At 36.4% G+C, this 19,709-nt stretch overlaps 1 protein-coding gene across 1 annotated transcript in view; it reads left to right on the top strand.

Annotated features, from left to right (window-relative positions):
• Window positions 1-19,709, top strand: part of Rat1 (5'-3' exoribonuclease 2 Rat1) — a 160,982-nt gene that overhangs the window by 6,044 nt on the left and 135,229 nt on the right. The window contains exons 2-6 of the mRNA XM_083137833.1: window positions 7,298-7,425; window positions 8,162-8,273; window positions 10,452-10,625; window positions 12,483-12,645; window positions 16,901-17,059. Of these exons, the coding sequence (XP_082993959.1) occupies window positions 7,298-7,425; window positions 8,162-8,273; window positions 10,452-10,625; window positions 12,483-12,645; window positions 16,901-17,059 (736 nt within the window). The remainder of the gene's footprint in view (window positions 1-7,297; window positions 7,426-8,161; window positions 8,274-10,451; window positions 10,626-12,482; window positions 12,646-16,900; window positions 17,060-19,709) is intronic.

A 19,709-nucleotide genomic window follows, 5' to 3' on the forward strand; every position in this document is an offset into this window, starting at 1 on the left:
CTCCGATTTTCTTCATATTTGGCATACTTACTAATTGAGGCCTGGTAATGACGAATCTGAAGTTAAAATTTGTTGGAAACGTCTAGAAATTGCAAAATAATTGCGAACCATTGACGCTAGCCCCACGAACCATTGACATGTGGTTAGGTTAGTTTCAGTTAGGTTAGGCAAACATAGTTAAAATTTGGTGTCGTGGTAGTATCAGGAATACATATATTTGCTTGTGAAACAAAAAATTTCGCGAAAATAGACTGTTTCCATTCCGAAAACTAATCCCTTATTTTGCAATTTCTAGAAGTTTCCGACAACTTTTAACTTCAGATTCGTGATTAGGATGTCTCAGTTAGTGAGTATGCCAGATATGAAGAAAATCGGAGAGGGGTCCGGTCATCTTCAGTCGTTTCAGTTAGGTTAGTCAAGCATAGTTAAAATTTTGTTCGTAAAACAATGCGAAGAAGTAAAAAAAAATTGTGAAAAAAAATAAAATTACATCAGCTTTCTTGACGAGTGTTTTTTGGATTACGAAGGTTGGAAACACTGGATACCGAATGAAAATCGACAAAACACAAGCATGACGTGCGATTATGTATGAGTGTATGCACAAAACTGTGTGCAAGCGAGACAACGTGAATAAAGAAGTACTCGTAATGTGAAAAATTGACATTACTTGCATCAAAAAAATGTGAATACACCTTAAAGAATGTTCCGCGAAGCAGATAGGTAAGAATGGATGTTAAAAGTGACGAAACGAAGAAGTTACAGGTGTGTGTGGAATAGTACATTTTTACCAATTGCACTTTTCGGAACTCCAAACAATGTTATTTACTTTAACCAAGGTTCAAATTTACTGTAACAATAATTTCTACAATTCTTCAATACTTTGTCAGAAATTGAAGAAACATGACACGTTCTCCAAGGTCATAAAGACCACTCAGAGGCACAGCTACAGATTTTTGTCGGGGAGGGGGGTGGAGGCAAGTAGCAGGATAAATGTACCAATAATAAAAATAATAATGGCATTATTGTTATTATTTTTATTATAATTGGCATTTTTACCTGGTATTTTTTCAAAACGTTCAATTTCACATTAGCTAATAATGGAAAAGAAACACAAACTGTATTTTTGAACGACAAAAATGAAAAATATGTTCTTTTTGTATACATGGCATGTATTAAAGAAACATTGAATATATATTATTTAAACGCATTACATAATCAATTCATCCACCTCATTCCAAACCAACAGCAAAAATAATATAAATTGTCTTTTACATGTGTGTGCTTCATTACCGTTTTAACCTTTTGGCACCCAAGGCCATTTTCACATGTAAGCCTCTCGGTACCGAGCTGATTTTGAGCAAAATGCAGAGTTTCAATTAAACGAGAGTAGATCGGAGACTAATTGCCCTGGAGAGATGAGTGATATACCGTTGTACGCGGAATGAACCAGAGATTCAGACTATATGAAATTTATGCATATTCGGCGTATATGTGGCAGGGGGGAGGGGGCTAACTCTCAAAATTCCAAAATTTCGGGGAAAAAAATTGGTTCCCCCACCCTCTCCCCAAGAAAAAAGTACATGACAGTGTCGACATGCACATGGAAATGATCGCTGACATGTAAGGAACACAAAAATATTTGCATTATTATCATATGACCAATGTAACTTGAGTTGTACCCCCAAAAGGAATGGTTGGCACGCCACTGATTCAAGCTTCAAAATGCAGCTGTAACTTGAAATGACTTTAGCTCAGAGACTATTTGCCCTGGAGATATGAATGATATACCGTTGTACGCAGAATGAATCACAGATGCAGACGATATATAATTTATGCTCATTCGGCGTACATATGGAGGGGTAAAGGGGGGAAATCTCCTCAAAAATACTTTTCTTACAAAAAATGGTGTTTCCCCCTCCGCCTCCCCCTCCCCCCGAAAAAAGGTCAAAATGCAAAATTTATGCAAATTTGGCATATATATGGAGGGGGAGGGAGAAAAACCGCAAAAATTATTTTAAAAATTGTCACTTCTCCCAAAAAATGTCCTCGCACTTGGGCACAAAATGACACCTACGCACAACATTCACGAACGAAAAGCTAGAACACAGTAAAAAATGAGCGGCGATTCTTGCAGCTGCTTGAAATTCTATTTTTAGACAATGCAGGGTAACCCCTGTCCCAACTTATGGACACTTGTATCTCGTTCGAGACTCTTGGGCGGCAAAAGATTAATCTCCAGGAAACGTCTCATATTCGTTTATTTTCTTATTTTTCACATTGGTACTTACATATTCTGTGGTACTTACATATTCTGCATTACTGAGGATTCGTGAAGGTGGAATTTGGCTTTTTTCACGCAAATAATCTCAATTTTCCACATATCGAATAATTCTTGATTGTTCATTTTTGCTTGCATTACACGCAATATGACGGAGAAATCTTGACTAACGTTGTCGATGATCAGTGGTTATGCAGTTTTGCAACCTTCTTCATCAAAAAATATCTACTTTCGTGTTACTGATTTTGTATTTTTTTTCCAGGTACTAAAACCCCACGAAACATGTACGGATAGCCCCACACACCATTCATAAATAGCCCCACGAACCATGCACATCAAGGTTAGGCAAACATAGTTTAAATACAGTATGTACCAGTCGACTTATTTGTACACAGATAGTGGAAAAGTGAAAGAGAACAATTGCTTGCTCAAATAATGTGCAGAACATGACAACATGACACATTAAATAAAAATTAAATAAAAATTTAATAAAAATCCCATGACGTTTGATATAAATACAATAATGCAACCCAAGTGTCCATTCTTGCACCTAGAATCACATCACGAGTACTCCAAATAAAAACAGACACAAACTAAAGAATCACAAAATTCCTAATACTTTATTGAATACCCTTTGGCCTTAATGATTGCTTGAAACCCTCGCTTCATAGAACTCACTAGGTTCTGGCATGTCTCTGGGCCAGTGCTCGAAACATTTTCTTCAGAGCCGGGTGCCAGGGGGGGAAAACAATGGCTAATGAAAATAAAATACATCATACATTTGTTTGAGATTTAAATTGCAAGGTACAAACTTACAACTGTGTTGAGAGGCTATGCACTGATGCATTACTGTAGTTTAAGAAATATGGCCAATTTATCAGATTTTTTTATTGCGCTACATGGGAGTCACACTGACATATTCACTGCACATAGTTGATGGCATGTAGAGGATTTATCTGTCGATGCATCCAATATTAAAGTTATATACTTTTGTTCTTGCAGTTCGCTGATTAATTCTTTTCTAAGTACTCGAGCAAAATGTGGGAAGGATGATGACGACAAAGAGTAAGGTATTATTACTGATTCTATGGAATGTGCACAACGTTGATAAGAAAAAATCATTTGCTACTTACACTGCACTGCAATTTGAACTTAAAATCTTCAAAATCCAGTACATACCAATAAAATAAATGGCAACATTACAGCAAAATATCACATTCGCCAGGATGAAATTTTCAGTTGCCATGGCGACTGGGATTTTTCGAGCCCTGCTCTGGGCTGATATTCTCCCACTCTTGCGATACAATCCTCTTGAGCTTCTCTTTGGAAGTTGGAGTATAGTTTTCAACGCTTTTTTCAATATTGCCACAAGTGCTCATCTGATTGCGGAGGAGTGTGCAGCTGTTTTGGAACATTCCAGATGAGCCATCCCTTGTTGATACCCACCGTGGATTTGCTGTCATTGTCTTGTTGGAACGTGTAAACTGGCGACATTGCCATCAATAAAATGAATACCGTATTTACGCGTGTATAGTGCACGTATAATGCACACTCTGGTTTTGGATGGGTAAAAGTGACAAAAAATTATATCTCGTATATAATGCGCAGTACAGTCCAGTTTCAAGAAATAGCTTTCTTAGTTGTAGGTTGTAAATCTGTTGCTATGCTGATCAAGAGTGAATGACGTCATACCTATTCAATTGCTCATTCCTTCTTTTTCAAAATATATACTTTCTCTTTCCATGACTAATGTAACATTTATACGAGGCACATTCAGGACCTTCCAAATAGCAGTTAGTAGCACAAGATTTCTTCCATTAAGGAATTTACACACTCCATGTATGTCATATTATTTGGCCAGTAATACATTTTAATTTTTATTATCTTTTTCCTTGTGTTTTCTTTTCTTTTATCCAAAAAGTACCATAAAAATCAGAACGTTTCTTCATTTTTTGATGAACTTATTTCAACAGCATTTCACATTAGTGTCATTATCTTGTATAGAATACTGTTTCCATATTCAGAAACTGCAGGATTCAAGCTTTACAACGATATAGGGTTCCTTAAACATGAAAAATCAATGCAAGTGTCCCAAAATCATGTAATGACCCTGCACGGTTTCATGTTGGCTGTCTGAATTATTCTGTGCATAATACGCACCACAGTTTTTGGGGGCAAAAATTTTGGAAAAAAGTGTGCATTATACATGAGTAAATATGGTAGTTCCAACCCCTTTCAATGGAGTACATCCCCACGGTAGGAAGAGTATTAGCTACATTGTTATCTTCACATGCCTTCCTTCACACCCTGTAGTCTCATCAGGCCAGATCATATTGTTCCAGAACTCCTGGTCTTTATGCACGTAACAAATTGAAATTGCAGAGCATGATATCTCTATCTGTACAATGCACGATGAACGGTTGAAGTGCTCACTGTGTTTCCTGTTGCATTTTCCACCCATGATCTCAATTTTGGATTAGCCTTAATTTCTCTCACGACCCTATTTCACTCAGAACGCTCTTTAAGAGCAAGATTCACTGTCACACCTTTAAGGTCAGAGCTGAGCTCCTTTCACTTCCCCATTACAAACTGCCCACGTTGACAGGATGATTGAACACATACAGGTAGCAATGGCAGAGTGGCTAGACAGACCTGCATCTGAAGATGTGTGTCATGGTCACTACTCATGACTCATGCGTACGAACAAGAAAGGTACACACATCTATTGTACATACTACCTTTTCGAAGGTCCTCCTTGAATGCTGGACACCTTTTGTTATGATATTTCGCCAACTGACCCTGTGCAGAGGGGTTTCATACAATGTATACAGCCTGTACGAACAAATATGATACATACTGTATATACTTCAATTTAGCCCTTATATATATATGTACTGTTGCCCTTTCACAATGCAGGCTTTACAGGGACAGGAAAAAAATGTAGGTGTAATATAAACAGATTTTGAAACCAATAACTGGACACACTTAAAAAAAAAAATAATCAGTATAAATTCTGAATTTCTGATGAAAAGTTATATAAGACGTAACCGAGTTACTAAAGATGTATCCGCGAAACTTACTTACAAATGTTCTATTAATTTCAGTGGCCTCTGCCACCATCCACTTGGGAACTCGATGCTTTACTGTTAGGTTGACTTCCGGTTCCTGTTGTTGTTTCCTCGACTACCGCTAGGGGTGCTGGTGTAGCCATTTCATCTGCTGCACGTGATGGGTTTGAGGTTTTGTACTAGCGGGAGCCAAACATGATGAGCCTGACCGCTGTCGATGTTCAGCTCGTGCGGAAAGTGCATAATTGCATATGTGTCTTTGATTTTGGTGTCGATTAGGGTGTGTGATGTGTGCCTAACCGAAACTTTTTGGATCCTGTGTTTGTTGAACTTGAGGTACCTTTCTAGTCCGGTAGTGGGTTGGGATTTTTTTGCGTCCGCTAAGTGCTGTTGTATACGATCGTTGACAGATCTGATGGATCTGCCAATGTAGTGTGAGTTGCAGTCACACTGGTCATTGTATACACCTGGGTTGTCTAGTGGGGAAAGGAATGATCTCTTGTGTTTGCTTAGGGCACTGGCTATTTTGTTCATTGGTTTGTGTGCGACTTTTATGTCATATTGTTTCAAGGTCTTGGCTAGGTGGTTGGATGTAGTCTGGTGGTAAGGGAAGGCAATCCATTTAGCTTTATCACTGCTGGCTTGGTGGAGTAGGTTAGGTTGTCGTACTTGCATTTCTGCTTTGCTGCACCATGCAGAGAGTTGATGTACTGTGTATCCATTTTGAAGTCCCGTGTCCATCACTATGGTAACTTTTCCTTCAAATCTTCTTCACTTGAACAGTGCGAGAAGGTTCTTCTGTATAAGTTAAGCCATACATTGGCTTTATGTTGGGGTGGGTGGTTAGAAAGGGAGTGGATAGAGTTATATGTTACCTTGCAGGTCATTCCATCCCAAATCATCCAATGGTGGTTGCATAACCATTCTACAAAATTTTCATTTTTAGGTTTGTACATGTTTCTAGATATCAAAATTAATGTTCGAAAAAAAATTCTGTCCTTGGTTCTCCTGGGGCGGTCATTTTTCCAACATGCTGCATGGCTTTTTTTGCTCATGAAGTAGTTTACAGAAACCTTAATATCTCAACAACCATTAGAGTTAGAGACCTGAAACGAAAATAATTTTGTAGCTAATGAAGCATACTTTCTGTGATAATCAAGTATGTTTTGCTCCAAATTACATCGTAAGTATGAAAATTATGGTGGAAATTTGGGTAACTATAGTTAAAATTGAATTTTTACGGCAGATTTGTTTTAATGAAGGTGTTTAGTCTAAGGCTTGAATTTTTTTTTGTGTGGACCTACCTGCTGGGTGTCTGCAAATAAAATGTCGGTGCTTAGAAATGAACCCCTTTTTTTAACATGGCCATTTATGGAATTTTGACAGTCTTCGGGGTTAAATATCTCAGATGGGTCCTCATGAAAAAATCTGAAATTTGGCATAAAGGAAACCCTGCATGAACCTAACTCACAGTAAAAATATCAACTTTTAGACTCAACTCGTTTGGTCAATATGAGGTAACGTGTGTGTCCTAATTTGCAACATTGGGGAGTAAGGTTAAGCTACATGCATACCTAGAATAATAGTCTTTTTCTTTTTTGAATTTGAGTTAAAAAATTGTCATAATATTGTAACACAGGATTTTAATACTTGACTTACCAGAAATTGAAAATACAAGGTATGAGAACTGAAGATCTGCGAAATCTCAATTCAAACCCACATCCATTTGGTGCGCCATGTTGGAAAAATGGCCACCCCAGGAGAACCAAGGACAGACAAATTTTTCGAACATTGGTTTTGATATCTAGAAACATGTACAAACCAATTTTCTAAAATGGTCATGCAACCAATTATTTTAAAATTGGTTGATTTGACATGAAATGACCCATCAAAAAATCCTTGTGTTCGTTTTTCACTTATTTTCATTGTTTTGTTTTTTCATTTCATATAGCCTCAACAAGTAGGTGACGAAACAATCCCTGTGGATACATCCCAGCCGAATCCTAACAATGTCGAATTTGACAACTTGTATCTTGATATGAATGGTATTATCCACCCTTGTACACATCCAGAAGATAAGTAAGTATCACCCTTAGTAAGTCGTAGTGTACACACAAAGTTACACTTGTTTATGATTTGCATTTCAAAATTGTAGAAATAGGTAAAATTACATTCAGGAACCACTGAATTTCTTTTACGGGTGATGTTTAAAAGCCACCATCTTCTGTTATTAAAATATGGAATAATTGTATGAAGTAAGAAACAAGATTAGCATTCAGAAGCTGCAAAAGGGTCCTTGTTTATCTAGGAATCGTGAAACTTCAGGTAATGTAGAATATGATTGTTGTTTTTGCGAGGAATATAGACTTTTCTCATATCTTTAAACCTTAATTCGATGCAATTGTTGTCATAGAAAAGTAATACTTACTTAAGGTTGTGTTGTTTCGTGTAACTTGAACAATTGTTTTCATATTTCCACTTAAATGATATCCTGTAAACAAGATTTATTGCAAAATAGCAGGAAAAGTCAGGGAATCAGTTTCCCCTGAACAGGGAAATAGAAATATTTATTTGGAAACATTTGTGACAAACAAGCACTCATCTGTAGTGCCTTTGAAACGTTTTTGTGCTGTTCGAATGAGGTTCACGTAGCAGCTGAAAGCATGCCACTTGCCAAGGGAATCTTATGCACATAAATACCTTATTTATTTGACTAGGATTTGTTTCTTATCTTTTTTTCTAATCACTAAAAGTTTTTGGAATGAAATCTCAAACTATCCTCAAACATTGTTAAAATGCAATTCTTAATTTTCAGACCAGCACCTAAGGATGAAGATGAAATGATGGTGGCCATTTTTGAGTGCATCGATCGATTGTTTCGTATTGTGAGGCCGAGGCGTTTGCTGTACATGGCTATAGATGGTGTGGTAAGCATTCCATTTTTTTTTCTTCAAAATTTTCAGATTTTCAACTTGTGATTTTTTTAAATATAATTTGTGCAGCTATATTTTCCAGTAGGTTGATTTTCATATGATGTATTAAGCCTGAATCACACGGAACTGTTTTTCCAGTAGGAATGCCCTAGTTGGCGCTGGACTGGCTACCCATTTGCTAGTTTTCACCTCACACAATACTCGTTACCGTACTTGTCGATAGACTTTTGTTCCCATAAGACATGGTAATCAAAGCATCCCGAACAAGCTTTTTAATAACTCTGGTATGCATAATCAATATATATACACATGAGATTCACAGGATTCATTCACAAATTTTAAAAAAATCAAACATTTAATACACTTGTAATAATAAGGATTCTGCTAATCATATTTGTCATGTACACATCTCATCGCTCTGTATAAATATTTAAATATTAATGAACTGAACACGAATGCACTGCACGTCATTCCTTTCATTTTTTATCGAGAAAGTAACAAAAACAGCCAACATTCGGAAACCACAGACAAAAACTCCCCTTTGCAAACTCACAGATTATCTTTACATGGCCAAACTTTGCTCTGATTGGCTGTTCCTGAGAATCCAGTCGAGGAAAGCAAGTAGCAATTAGAACATGTCCTATTCCTCCAAACCAGTCAAGCAGCCAGCCAGGCAGCCATCACATCCGGGCAGGTAGCCAGTTCAGCGCCAACTATAGTGGAACCACAAGCAAAACAACCTGCGCAGACCCGCGATTCCTGTGCACCGTACTCCCACGAGTAGGGGAGGGGGAGAGTGGACCTTGCTTCTTTATGGCCCGAGGTGGAGGGAAGAAGGGAAAGCTGCGTGGGGACTTTTTGTCCCAAGGTTTTTTTCCTTGTGGTCGATCTATTACTGGGTATCCAGTTCCGTGTGATTTGGCATTAATTTTTCACACATTGTATGGGAATGACAGGAAAGCATTTGCAGAATTGGAATGGGGTGAAAAATCATTGGATGAGCTTTCAGAAGGTAATTTCTTTAATGTTGTGGTCTAAAAAAAAACATGGAATTGTCAATGAATTTTGTTTTTATATTGCCATACTGCCATATTTCTCAATTAATCCATGCTGATTCTGGGAATAGTGCATAATGACTGTGAATTCCCAAGAAACTCACTTGAACCGTAGGCAGCTTTCAGACCAAAATGGGCCGGCTCCTGTGGCGGGGTGGTTACTGTAGCATGCTACGGCGCAGGGCCCCGGTTGTGAATCCCAGCCTGGGCATGTTCTTTGAAAGTGTTTCTTCATTACTCATCCTCATCTTTGCGATTAGCGAGCGATGGGAGAAATGCAAAGTAACAGACTGAGGTGACACAGTGTATTGAGAAAATGACCAATGACACATAAATGACAGCAAGCATGCTCAGCTTGTCAACTCTGTACAAAAAGTTGCATTTATTTCGGGAAGTTCATTTCCAAGTGAGACATTTCACTTGTTACTTCGGTCTGAAAGTTGCCTAAAAATAGCTCATGAATGAAGGAAATGACCGAAGACTACAAAAAATATTATTTGCAGATAAATTTTTAAAATTTTTTTCTTTACCTATTTATGTACATGTTTCGGCTACACAAAAATATGGGCGTTACGTAACACACATTTTAAAACATGTTAATTAATGTCCTATTGATGTACAGGGAAGTAAAGAAAGATTCCAAAATGTACAATCTGAACAACTTGTACAAGATGCAAGACCATTAATAATTCAGTAACACGAGAATTCTTTTAAGCTCCTGTTGAGATAAAGTGGCAATTTTTTTTAACGTCCTAACTATGAACCATGTCATTTCACCTGAAGTGGATTGTATATGTTGTTTGTTTTAGTCCACTTTGTGCTAAAATTGGCTAATCAGGACCAGACAAACAAACAGAACCATTGTGCATGTACCTTTACTTTGGATCCAATCTGGGACCTTTTGATTACAAAGTGACATCTTGGCCACTACACCATCGGGAAGGCCCTGTGCATATTGTTACAGCACATTCTTAAAACTTTGAACAGGAGCCTGTATGGAGAAAATTATCATGTAACATGGAAAATATTCTAATATCCTTTGCTTCTTCCCAGATGTTTCTCAAGATGTTACCAAGAATCCAGTACAATTTGAAACAAATATTACCCTCTTTTCTAGGCACCTCGAGCAAAGATGAACCAGCAGAGGTCTCGCCGTTTCCGTGCATCAAAGGAAGCAGTAGAGAAGATAGATGAAATGGCTAGAATCAGAGAAGACCTTCGCAACAAAGGAGCCTACTTGCCACCAGAAAAGGAGAAGGGCAGCCATTTCGATAGTAATTGCATCACACCGGTAAGTTTGTCGTTTTTGGGATAGAGCGCATGTGTGTGTGTGTGTACATGCGTGAGTTTGTGTTATTTCAAGAAATACATCTGTGAGGATGGATGATAGGTAGAGACTAAAGTGCTGCAATGAGCGTTTCTCGCTCGAGCTGCAAACAGTTTGCCCGGGCAACGCTAGATAGCATGCTGAATTGATAGGACTTACACTTGAGCGAAAAATGCTCGAACGAGCAGAATACTCTCAAAATCTCGAACCCTATTAGTACACGTAATTCCGTCATTTGTCTATGGTAATGGATCCTCAAATATGGATCGTGAAGTAAAGGACGAAGTGAAATTGGAAAATAAGTAAACATAGTCCATCTCCATGTAAAAATGCAGTTTTGTATCTTACAGAGATATGAGAAAACGATATATATGATTATGGGCTAAAACTACCAAGGCTGACATTTTATGTTTCTACGAATATTGTCACATTAAAATGATGTTCAATTGAATGTTATAACTGCATTTTATTATTTCTCAGAATATTATTATCATTTTCCGTAAGTGAACAATGATGTACGCGTGTTTGTTGCACTGAGATATGATATTTGTAATTGCTTAGCATGTGTATCCATTTTACGTTTTGGTCTGTAGATATTGCATACTTTCATACATATTGAATTTTAGCCGTACATAATAATATACAGAATTATTATTTAGAATTGTAATTGCATAGAGTGGTTTCCTTCCGTGTATGGGTTTTATGTTAACAGTGTTGCTTATTAGGCTCTGAAATACGGGGCATTGTCAATCATTCCACTACGAGTGCAGCAGAACGAGCATGAGAGATTCGATCGAGTATTTTTGAGAGAAAGTGGTCCAGTATTAGTCCAGTACTCTAGTAGAAACAGAAACCTGTGCAGTGACCTAGATGTGAACCAGATACTCTTTGCTTTCTCAGCGTAATGTACTATACTTAGAGACACATATTTTTGGTAAATAAAAGTTCAAAATTTCGGTACAAGAACAGAGTCAATTTCGGGTTCAAAAGCGGTAAATAAAATGAAATTTCGCTGTTATAGCGGTGAAAAAGCAGTATATAAAATCACATTTTTTGTTTAAAAATTTGAATATAATCCTAAATTTGATTTAAAAACTGCACTATTACACAAAATAAACATATCCCTTGTAATAGCACATTAAATCATTACCAGAATATTAAGTTTATTCCTGTATAAAGGAGTCCATTTTTGCTTTTCAAATGTTTTTAGCAAAATTAATCAATTTTCCGTGAATTGCATAACTCACAGGATAATTCAGACTTCAGAAAGTGTCACGTCGGTACATAATCGGTAAATTTCATGTTTAAGAGCCTATTTCGCATTTTGCAGTTCATTTCGCATCATTTCGTGACAAAACCGGGTAGGAAAATGCACCCCACACCTTTCAGAAACATGAAAAATTAACATTACAATGTGTTATTTCACATTTTGTGTTTTCGTCAAAAACGAACTATACTCTATCTCATATATCTCATATATCTCTGGAGCGAGCAAATGAAAACTAGTAGTGACAGCTCCACCAATGAACTCGTGTGGGTTACTGCAGTTACCAGCCTTGGGATCAGCTGGAACTGCCTTGAACCAGAGATGTCTGAGGCCGAGTTTAATTCAGCTGGCAGTTTTGTGGTGTAAATTTTTTAAGATATTTTTATGATTTTTCACTTTGCATAATTTGTGTGTGTGCACATACATCCATTGCATGTGTGTCTGTGTGTGTTGATTGATTTGCTTTATTTTACTTCACTTTTATTGGCTCATCCCTAAAGAAAAGTATAATGATTTCCATATTCAATGTGCTTCTGTTTCTTTTAACTTGTCAGGGTACACCTTTCATGGACCGCCTGTCTAAGTGTCTTCATTACTACATTCATGACAGGCTGAACAACGACCCAGGTTGGAAGAATGTCAAGGTAATCCTTTCAGATGCCAATGTTCCCGGAGAAGGAGAGCATAAGATCATGGATTACATAAGGAGACAAAGAGGTTTGTGATTTGAGAGCATTTCGCTGCTAATTATCTTCTTCAGTTACAATATTTTCAGTCATAAGGGTGTCTGCCAGTCAAGAAATTATGCTTCTGGTCAAGAATTTCGTTTTGGCTGTTCTCGTGTGGGTATTATCATTACTCAGGGTGTCTACCAGGCAAGAATGTCAATAAAAGTCGAGAAATTAGGCTTGTGGTCAAGAAATTTTGCTATTTTTTTACAGTAGAGTTAATTTAATTGTTATATACCTGCACTGTGATTTGATAAAATTGAATATTTGGAAATCTAAAATTGTATTTAGTTGTGGTTTTGTTCCCTTTGTTCTTAAGAATTACATTCTTGTATGCTTGACGTTTTGTAAAAATATTAAAGTTATGTGGCCATTCCCCATCCAGGATGAAGTCTGAAGCATTGATTTTTACATGCATTAATAATAAAAGCAAGTTAAATAATTTGTTAAAGTACAGATTCAGTTTTCATCATAACTGGCCTTGTGGTAGGGGTTTTTCATCAAATAGAAATATATATTTTCTTAATTTACAACTTTACCTAATTAAGGGGTGATTAAATAATTATTAAGAAAATGAAAAAGGAAGACAGGTCAAGAAAAAGTCAAGAATTTTGGATTTGTTATTTTGTAGACACCCTGTCAAGTTTACCTGTACCAATGCTTTTGCAAAAGGGGGGGGGGGGACTGTACCATATACACACCAGTCTCGGATTCAGTCCCCCTCCCATTCTCCAGGTTTTTGGATTCATTTTTGAAGACTCAGTTATCACAAAGTTGAACAGAGAAGGAAATTGAAATTCACATGTGGCTCATGGTAGGCTAATTGGAACCTGGTCCTACAGTTTAAATTTTGATCTGAACCACTGCAATATGCCTCACAAATGGATCGAACTCAAGACCCAATCAGAGAATGGGCTGTTCGTTCTTTGTTTATTCATTTTACTTCTCTCAACTGGTCGTTTAGTTTACCGTGACTATGGGAGGAATTATGATAGGGGAGGATCCCTGTAGCAAAGGGATAAAACCAATTAAGTGCTAATGAAGTTTTGTTTATTTTTACTTCAAGTTTACATAAAATACACCGCAAGATTCTTCTGTGTAAGTCATCTTTCATATTGGAGCTTCCATGATACAGTAGTCGACCAGCATCTGAAAATATGCTTGTGTTTTGCATACATCAGATTATATTTGTTTAAATATTGTGTCTAATTTCTCAAAAACTACACACGATATTTACGTTCTGTCTGTTTTGATCTTTAGTATACATACGAAGGTATGACATACAAAACAATACATCCATTGTTACTACTATTAATCAGCGAAGTTTGAAGAAGTCCTTTGCTACTCTTCAATTCCCTTTCTTAATGCTATTTTCCCTTCGTTTCCTTTTGATACCACCATTTTATTACGGGATAGATTTCTTAAACTACTTCATCTTTTTGAAATGAAATAAATTTACAAGGAAGAATGAGTAAAAAGCAAAATGTTAAGCAACATCCGACATTTAAGGATTCAGGGAGACCTGGGGGCAAAGGCCCGATTGTCAAAATTTGCCCTGACCACATGTTAGCACATGGCAGCAATTAACGCGTCATTTCTAGAAAATTATACAGTGTATTTCAGTTCTGTCTTTTTTGTTCATTAGTTTACATATAAAGGTATTATATGCTGTAATTACAAATCAGTACATCGATTATTACTATTATTAACAAATGCCATTTGAGAAAGACCTTTGTTTCCTTTTTGTTACTATGGGATAAATTGAAGATAAATGGCTATAACTGCTGAACTACTGCATATTTTTGAACAATTTAAATTATAAATGTAAGAATGAGTAAAAAGTAACGTTTTAGGTAATATCCTAAAATTAAGGATCCAGGGGGGGGGGAGGCAAAATTTCCGAACAATGTAATTTCCGTTTTTTCGAAAGTTCTAACCCGGTTATTACATATCCTCATAGAGTGGTTTTTCGTTGTGCTTCCCTCCAAATTTGTTCCGTCCAGCATCCATAGGGCCAATTCTAGAAGCTAAATTCCAGACATTGTCCCGAAGCTGGCAACACTGCCACTTTATATAAGGTTATTATTTTTTTTTTACTCTAGAAGTATCCTTCTGATTTCAATGAAACTTTGCAAAGTTTTAGGAATGTACCACCCAGGGTGCGGAATCATTTAAAACTGGTGGGGGGGAAGAAAGATCTTCATCTACAAAACTTCTGTCCCCACAAATATATATATATAAATTAGACAATATACATATTTATAATGTTATTAAAAGTAAAAAATTAATTACTAAATTAAAAATATATTAGTATTATTATTATTAATTACACATAAAGAAAATAATTTGTTACTTTGATATATTATAACGTTGCAAACTTAACTAACGGGTTAAAGATGTTAATAAATTATGAAATACTAGTGGTTTTATTATATTTAAGTTCTTTTAGTTTTTGCTTTATGCCAATATAAATCAATTAGATTTCATAGTTATTATTGTTTTGCATTCTTGTTTTACTTTTGTTGTGTGTATTGATGTAGATTTGTTAATGATCTCTTGAGAGAGAAAAGGCATTGAACACGCACAACTACACTTATTTGTGTGTTTTCGATAATATTCTGAGTAAAGTATACTTGAAATTAAAAGTAATTGCTTATCTTTTGTTTGTTGGAACAAAAACTTCCCCCCCCTGGAAATTTTTGGTGGGGGATTTTGAGGCCAAGATTATTGGTGGGGGAAATCCCCCAGTCCCCCCAGGATTTCGCACCCTGGTATCACCGCTACATACTACATTTTTTCATTCACTTCCTTCTATTGAGGGGGGTACAGGGGTCAACTTTTTTTTAAAAAAAATCAACTTTCTTCTTTACTTCTTCGTTTAATGCTAATTATTGGGAGGTACAATGTAAAAATTTTTATCTCTGCTAAAAGCCCTGTCTTTAGGAAAGAAAACAAAACGAATTTTATATATCTCGCAAAATTAGTTCATGAGTTTCAATTTTTTTGTACTTTGCAGCAAGTTTATAAAGCGCACATTTGAAAATGCGCCAGCATGAGCGAGAATACAGGCACATGAGAAGTCCGGCGGCTAAAGGTTAAAGTGATAATAGAGGCCACCAAGGGATCCTCAAAGAAGGCTTCACACAAAGCATTTTAAGTTTGCTGGAGTAAAAATACATTTATCACAATAAATTTCTTATTGCACTGCCAATCACTTAAAATAATATTGTACTTTTCCATTGACTTTATTTTTGATTAATGGTGGACTTGCTAAAAATACTATGTCAGGAAATTTAAATACAAAGGTCAGTCAAAAGGTAACGCACAATCCACTGTAGCTTGGGAATGGTAAGGAATAGGGAAATGAAATTTTATAGGTAGAATCATTGGTCCTTTGGTCTTTGAAAATGTCACTCAATGTATGATCCATGTTCTTCACTGCACTACAGCCATCTTTGTTTCCATTACACGAATGCACATTCGTAAAACTTTGCAGGTTGGTCTTTACACTACTTTTTCACACGCAATGAGCTCGGTGTCATCTCCAAACTTGTTTCCCATGCAGATGAGCCTTCAGTCGTCCAAACAGATAGAAATCTGATGGCACTAGGTCAGGACTGTATGGGGGGGTTGTGGCACCATCCCAGATGGCCAATCTTCTGAACTGTCAGCATGTGGTCGTGCGTTATCGTGATGCAACTTGATGTTCGTTGCACGTAACTCTGGCCTCTTTGTTCGTGACTACATTATTTAGGTGTTGGTTAGGTGGTAAAGGACCAATGCTTCTCCCTACAAAATTTCATTTCCCTAGTCCTTACCATTCCTGAGCTACAGTGGATTGTGCATTACTTTTTGACTGACCTTTGTATGTAAGTTGTGCTAGCAAATGCACTTAAAATTCATGAAACAACAAGGGAGGGGAAAAATAAAGCCTCAAAAATGTCCTAAAAGCAAATCCCCCCCCAAAAAAAAAAGTGGAAATTTTTTTAGGTTCTAACTGAAGGGTAACAAACTTGATATCAGGTTTAGCATTGTTTTCAAGACTCAGAAAAAAGATGATTCGTCATCAATTTCCGAGCTCTAGTTTTAGTCTTTCGATAGCATGTCAAAAACCTCCAACAAACAAACATGATGAAAATCACCTATGTAACCTGACTTTTTCCTTACAATGTAATATGTATTCAGTGCAAATGTAGTGGAGATTTATGTTGTATTAATGGGTCTCCATTATTATTATTTTATAGCGCAGCCCGACCATGATCCAAACACAAAACATTGCTTGTGTGGAGCTGATGCTGACTTGATTATGTTGGGTCTGGCCACACATGAACCCAACTTTACAATCATCAGGGAAGAGTTTTTACCCAACAAGCCCAGACCCTGTGATATCTGTCGTCAAACAGGTAAGTTCATTATATTGAAATATCTGCATTGATGAATATTTTTGGGATGGGACAGATTAATCGGTACGCTATCGGTATCAGTTGGAATTGATTTACAGATACCAATAAGTTGTAATAGGGGTTTGGTAAATTTACTTTATAGATCTATTTAAAGGTTGCTTTATAATTGGGACCCATTTTTAAAAGTATATAAAATATATTGATGTTGTCTTTAATCCTATTTAATTTTGGAAGCATTTGTCTCCAACTTAAAGTAATTGCCTTCCTTAATATGCAATTTTATTACTCAGAGGAAAAAATAAGTAAATATATTATATAGAACACAATTTTGAGGGGGGGGAAATACTTTTCTGGCATTTTGGTATTTTACAGACCCCCAAGAATACCTTGCAATACTTTTGCGGAGTCTAATACTGGAAATATTGCTAAAGTTTATTTTCATTTGAACCAGTTTTGTGTGAAAAGAACTGGATTTTGAGATAACATGTAATATAACATTCTGTGTAATTCTAAAATGTTTTATTCAAAGATCCTGGTAAATTTATGCATATAATTAAAGTGGAATACTTATACACTAATACTAATCTCTATTTTAAAGAAGTTTTACAGTTTTCAAGCATCAATATTGGTGGGAATTGGTGAGAGTATCGGCATCAGTATCAATGTCGGATGAAAGTGGTATTGACTCAGCCCCACATATAATGTATTGGTTATCGGTAAAATTGCTGATGATTTTACTGATACGATATATCTACAAATATCCTATGATGTAGTACAATATTCTTCCATTTTGTTATAATTTTTATGGACTTCAACTTGTAATATTTATTGCATATTTTTTAAATAATTAAATGTCTAAATATCCAGCTTCCTTTGCATTGCAGTCATCTTGCAACATACACTTACTTACTAATCAGGTAAATGAACAATTAATGTTCTTCAAAAACCATTTGGTAGTTCGTATCGAATTGGTAAAATATTGGTTAACGGTATCGGTAATTATATCAGTACTTTTTCGTTGTTGGCCAAAATTTCATATGGGTCCATCCCTAAAATATTTGAATCTATTTTAATTAGCGACCTTCATTTTTTTTTTTGTTTGTTTCAAAATTCATGTTTTCATGTTAGCACACTTTTCTCCTAATATACCTAAAATTATACATTTGTTGTGGTTTTTAACTAGTATTTTAAATTGTTGGTCATGTGACCTAGGCCTGTTCATGACAATGTCATATGTTGAAAATGATTTTTGGGAACGTTATTATCCATTTTTGCTCGTGCAACAAATAATGATGTTACAGCTCCTGTGTGATGTTAGGCTCGAGCTCTGCCAGAATCATGCTGCTTTGCTCAGTGATGAAAAATTGTGCGAAAAAGCACAGAAAAGTACACACCATAATGTTTGGGGTCAAAATTTTGGAAAGAAATGGCATGTTATTTGTGCATAGATATTAGGCTGAGCCGATGCTGATGCCAATGTATCAGTATTGGAAAGTATCGGTTGGATTTTATTTACCGAGTCTTTTCCGACATTTTGATCATTCATGGAATCTGCAAAATGCCATGGCACTCACTCTTAATTATCCTGGAAGTTATGCAAAATTCGAAGTTTCGAATAATTTTTTTACCAATGCTATATAAAAAAATCTGTATTTTGTAATTACATAGCAGGTATTTTTACATTCTGATGTAATTCTAAAATTTAGCGGATACCAATAAAGTTATTATCATCCTTTACCGTTTCCTGCCTCTGGCTGGGTCGCCATAGAAGTCAAGCCTCTCCATTTTTTCCTGGTCTTCCACCACTCCTCTGTTTTCACAGTGTTCCAATCTTGTCCTCTTCTCCTAACACACTCCACTATCTGCTCTTTCACCGACATCTTGGTCTCCCCCTTGCACTTATTTCCACTCCTTGTGCACTGTAAGCTCTTACTGGTAGTCTTTCTGCATCCATCCTCTTCATGTGTCCGAACCATCTCATCTGTGCCTGATCTATCATGTCCTAAAACTTTACCACTCCCACTGTCTGTCGGATCTCCTCATTCCTTATTCGATCCCTTCTAGTCTTCCCCAATATACTCCTTAAAAATTTAATCTCCACTGCCTGCATCTTTCTTTTATCTTTCTCTGTCATTGTCCAAGTCTCTGCTCCGTACATAATTATTGGCACATAGTATGTGTTATAAATTACCTTGCATTTCATAGTTACATCCCTGTTCCGTATTAATCTTTGAACACTTTGATATAATCCACCACCCTTTTGTCCTCTTCTGTGTACCTCCTCATCTATTCTTCCACCTCTCAATTATGCTTCCTATATATTTGAAACTCTCCACTACCCTCAACTCTTTCGTGTCCATCTTTATTCTTGGTTCATTTTTGGCTCTGTTTCTTGTCATTAGCACCTGACTTTTTTCTGAGCTGAAATTCATTCCTGCTCTTCTGATTTCTTCATTTCAACTATCAAGCTGTCTCTGTAGTACTTCTTCCATGTTTCCCCATATTACTAAGTCACCAGTGAACAACAGGGCCTTCATCTCTTCCTCTCCTGTCTTCTTCCCCACCTCTTCGTTCATTGCATCCATTGTAATTATGAAGAGCAGTGTTGATATAAAATTTACCGGTACAGATAACCAATATTATACCAATT

This window comes from Lepisma saccharinum, chromosome 16 (genome assembly GCF_977018435.1).
Source record: "Lepisma saccharinum chromosome 16, izLepSacc3.1, whole genome shotgun sequence".
Lineage (NCBI taxonomy): Eukaryota > Metazoa > Arthropoda > Insecta > Zygentoma > Lepismatidae > Lepisma > Lepisma saccharinum.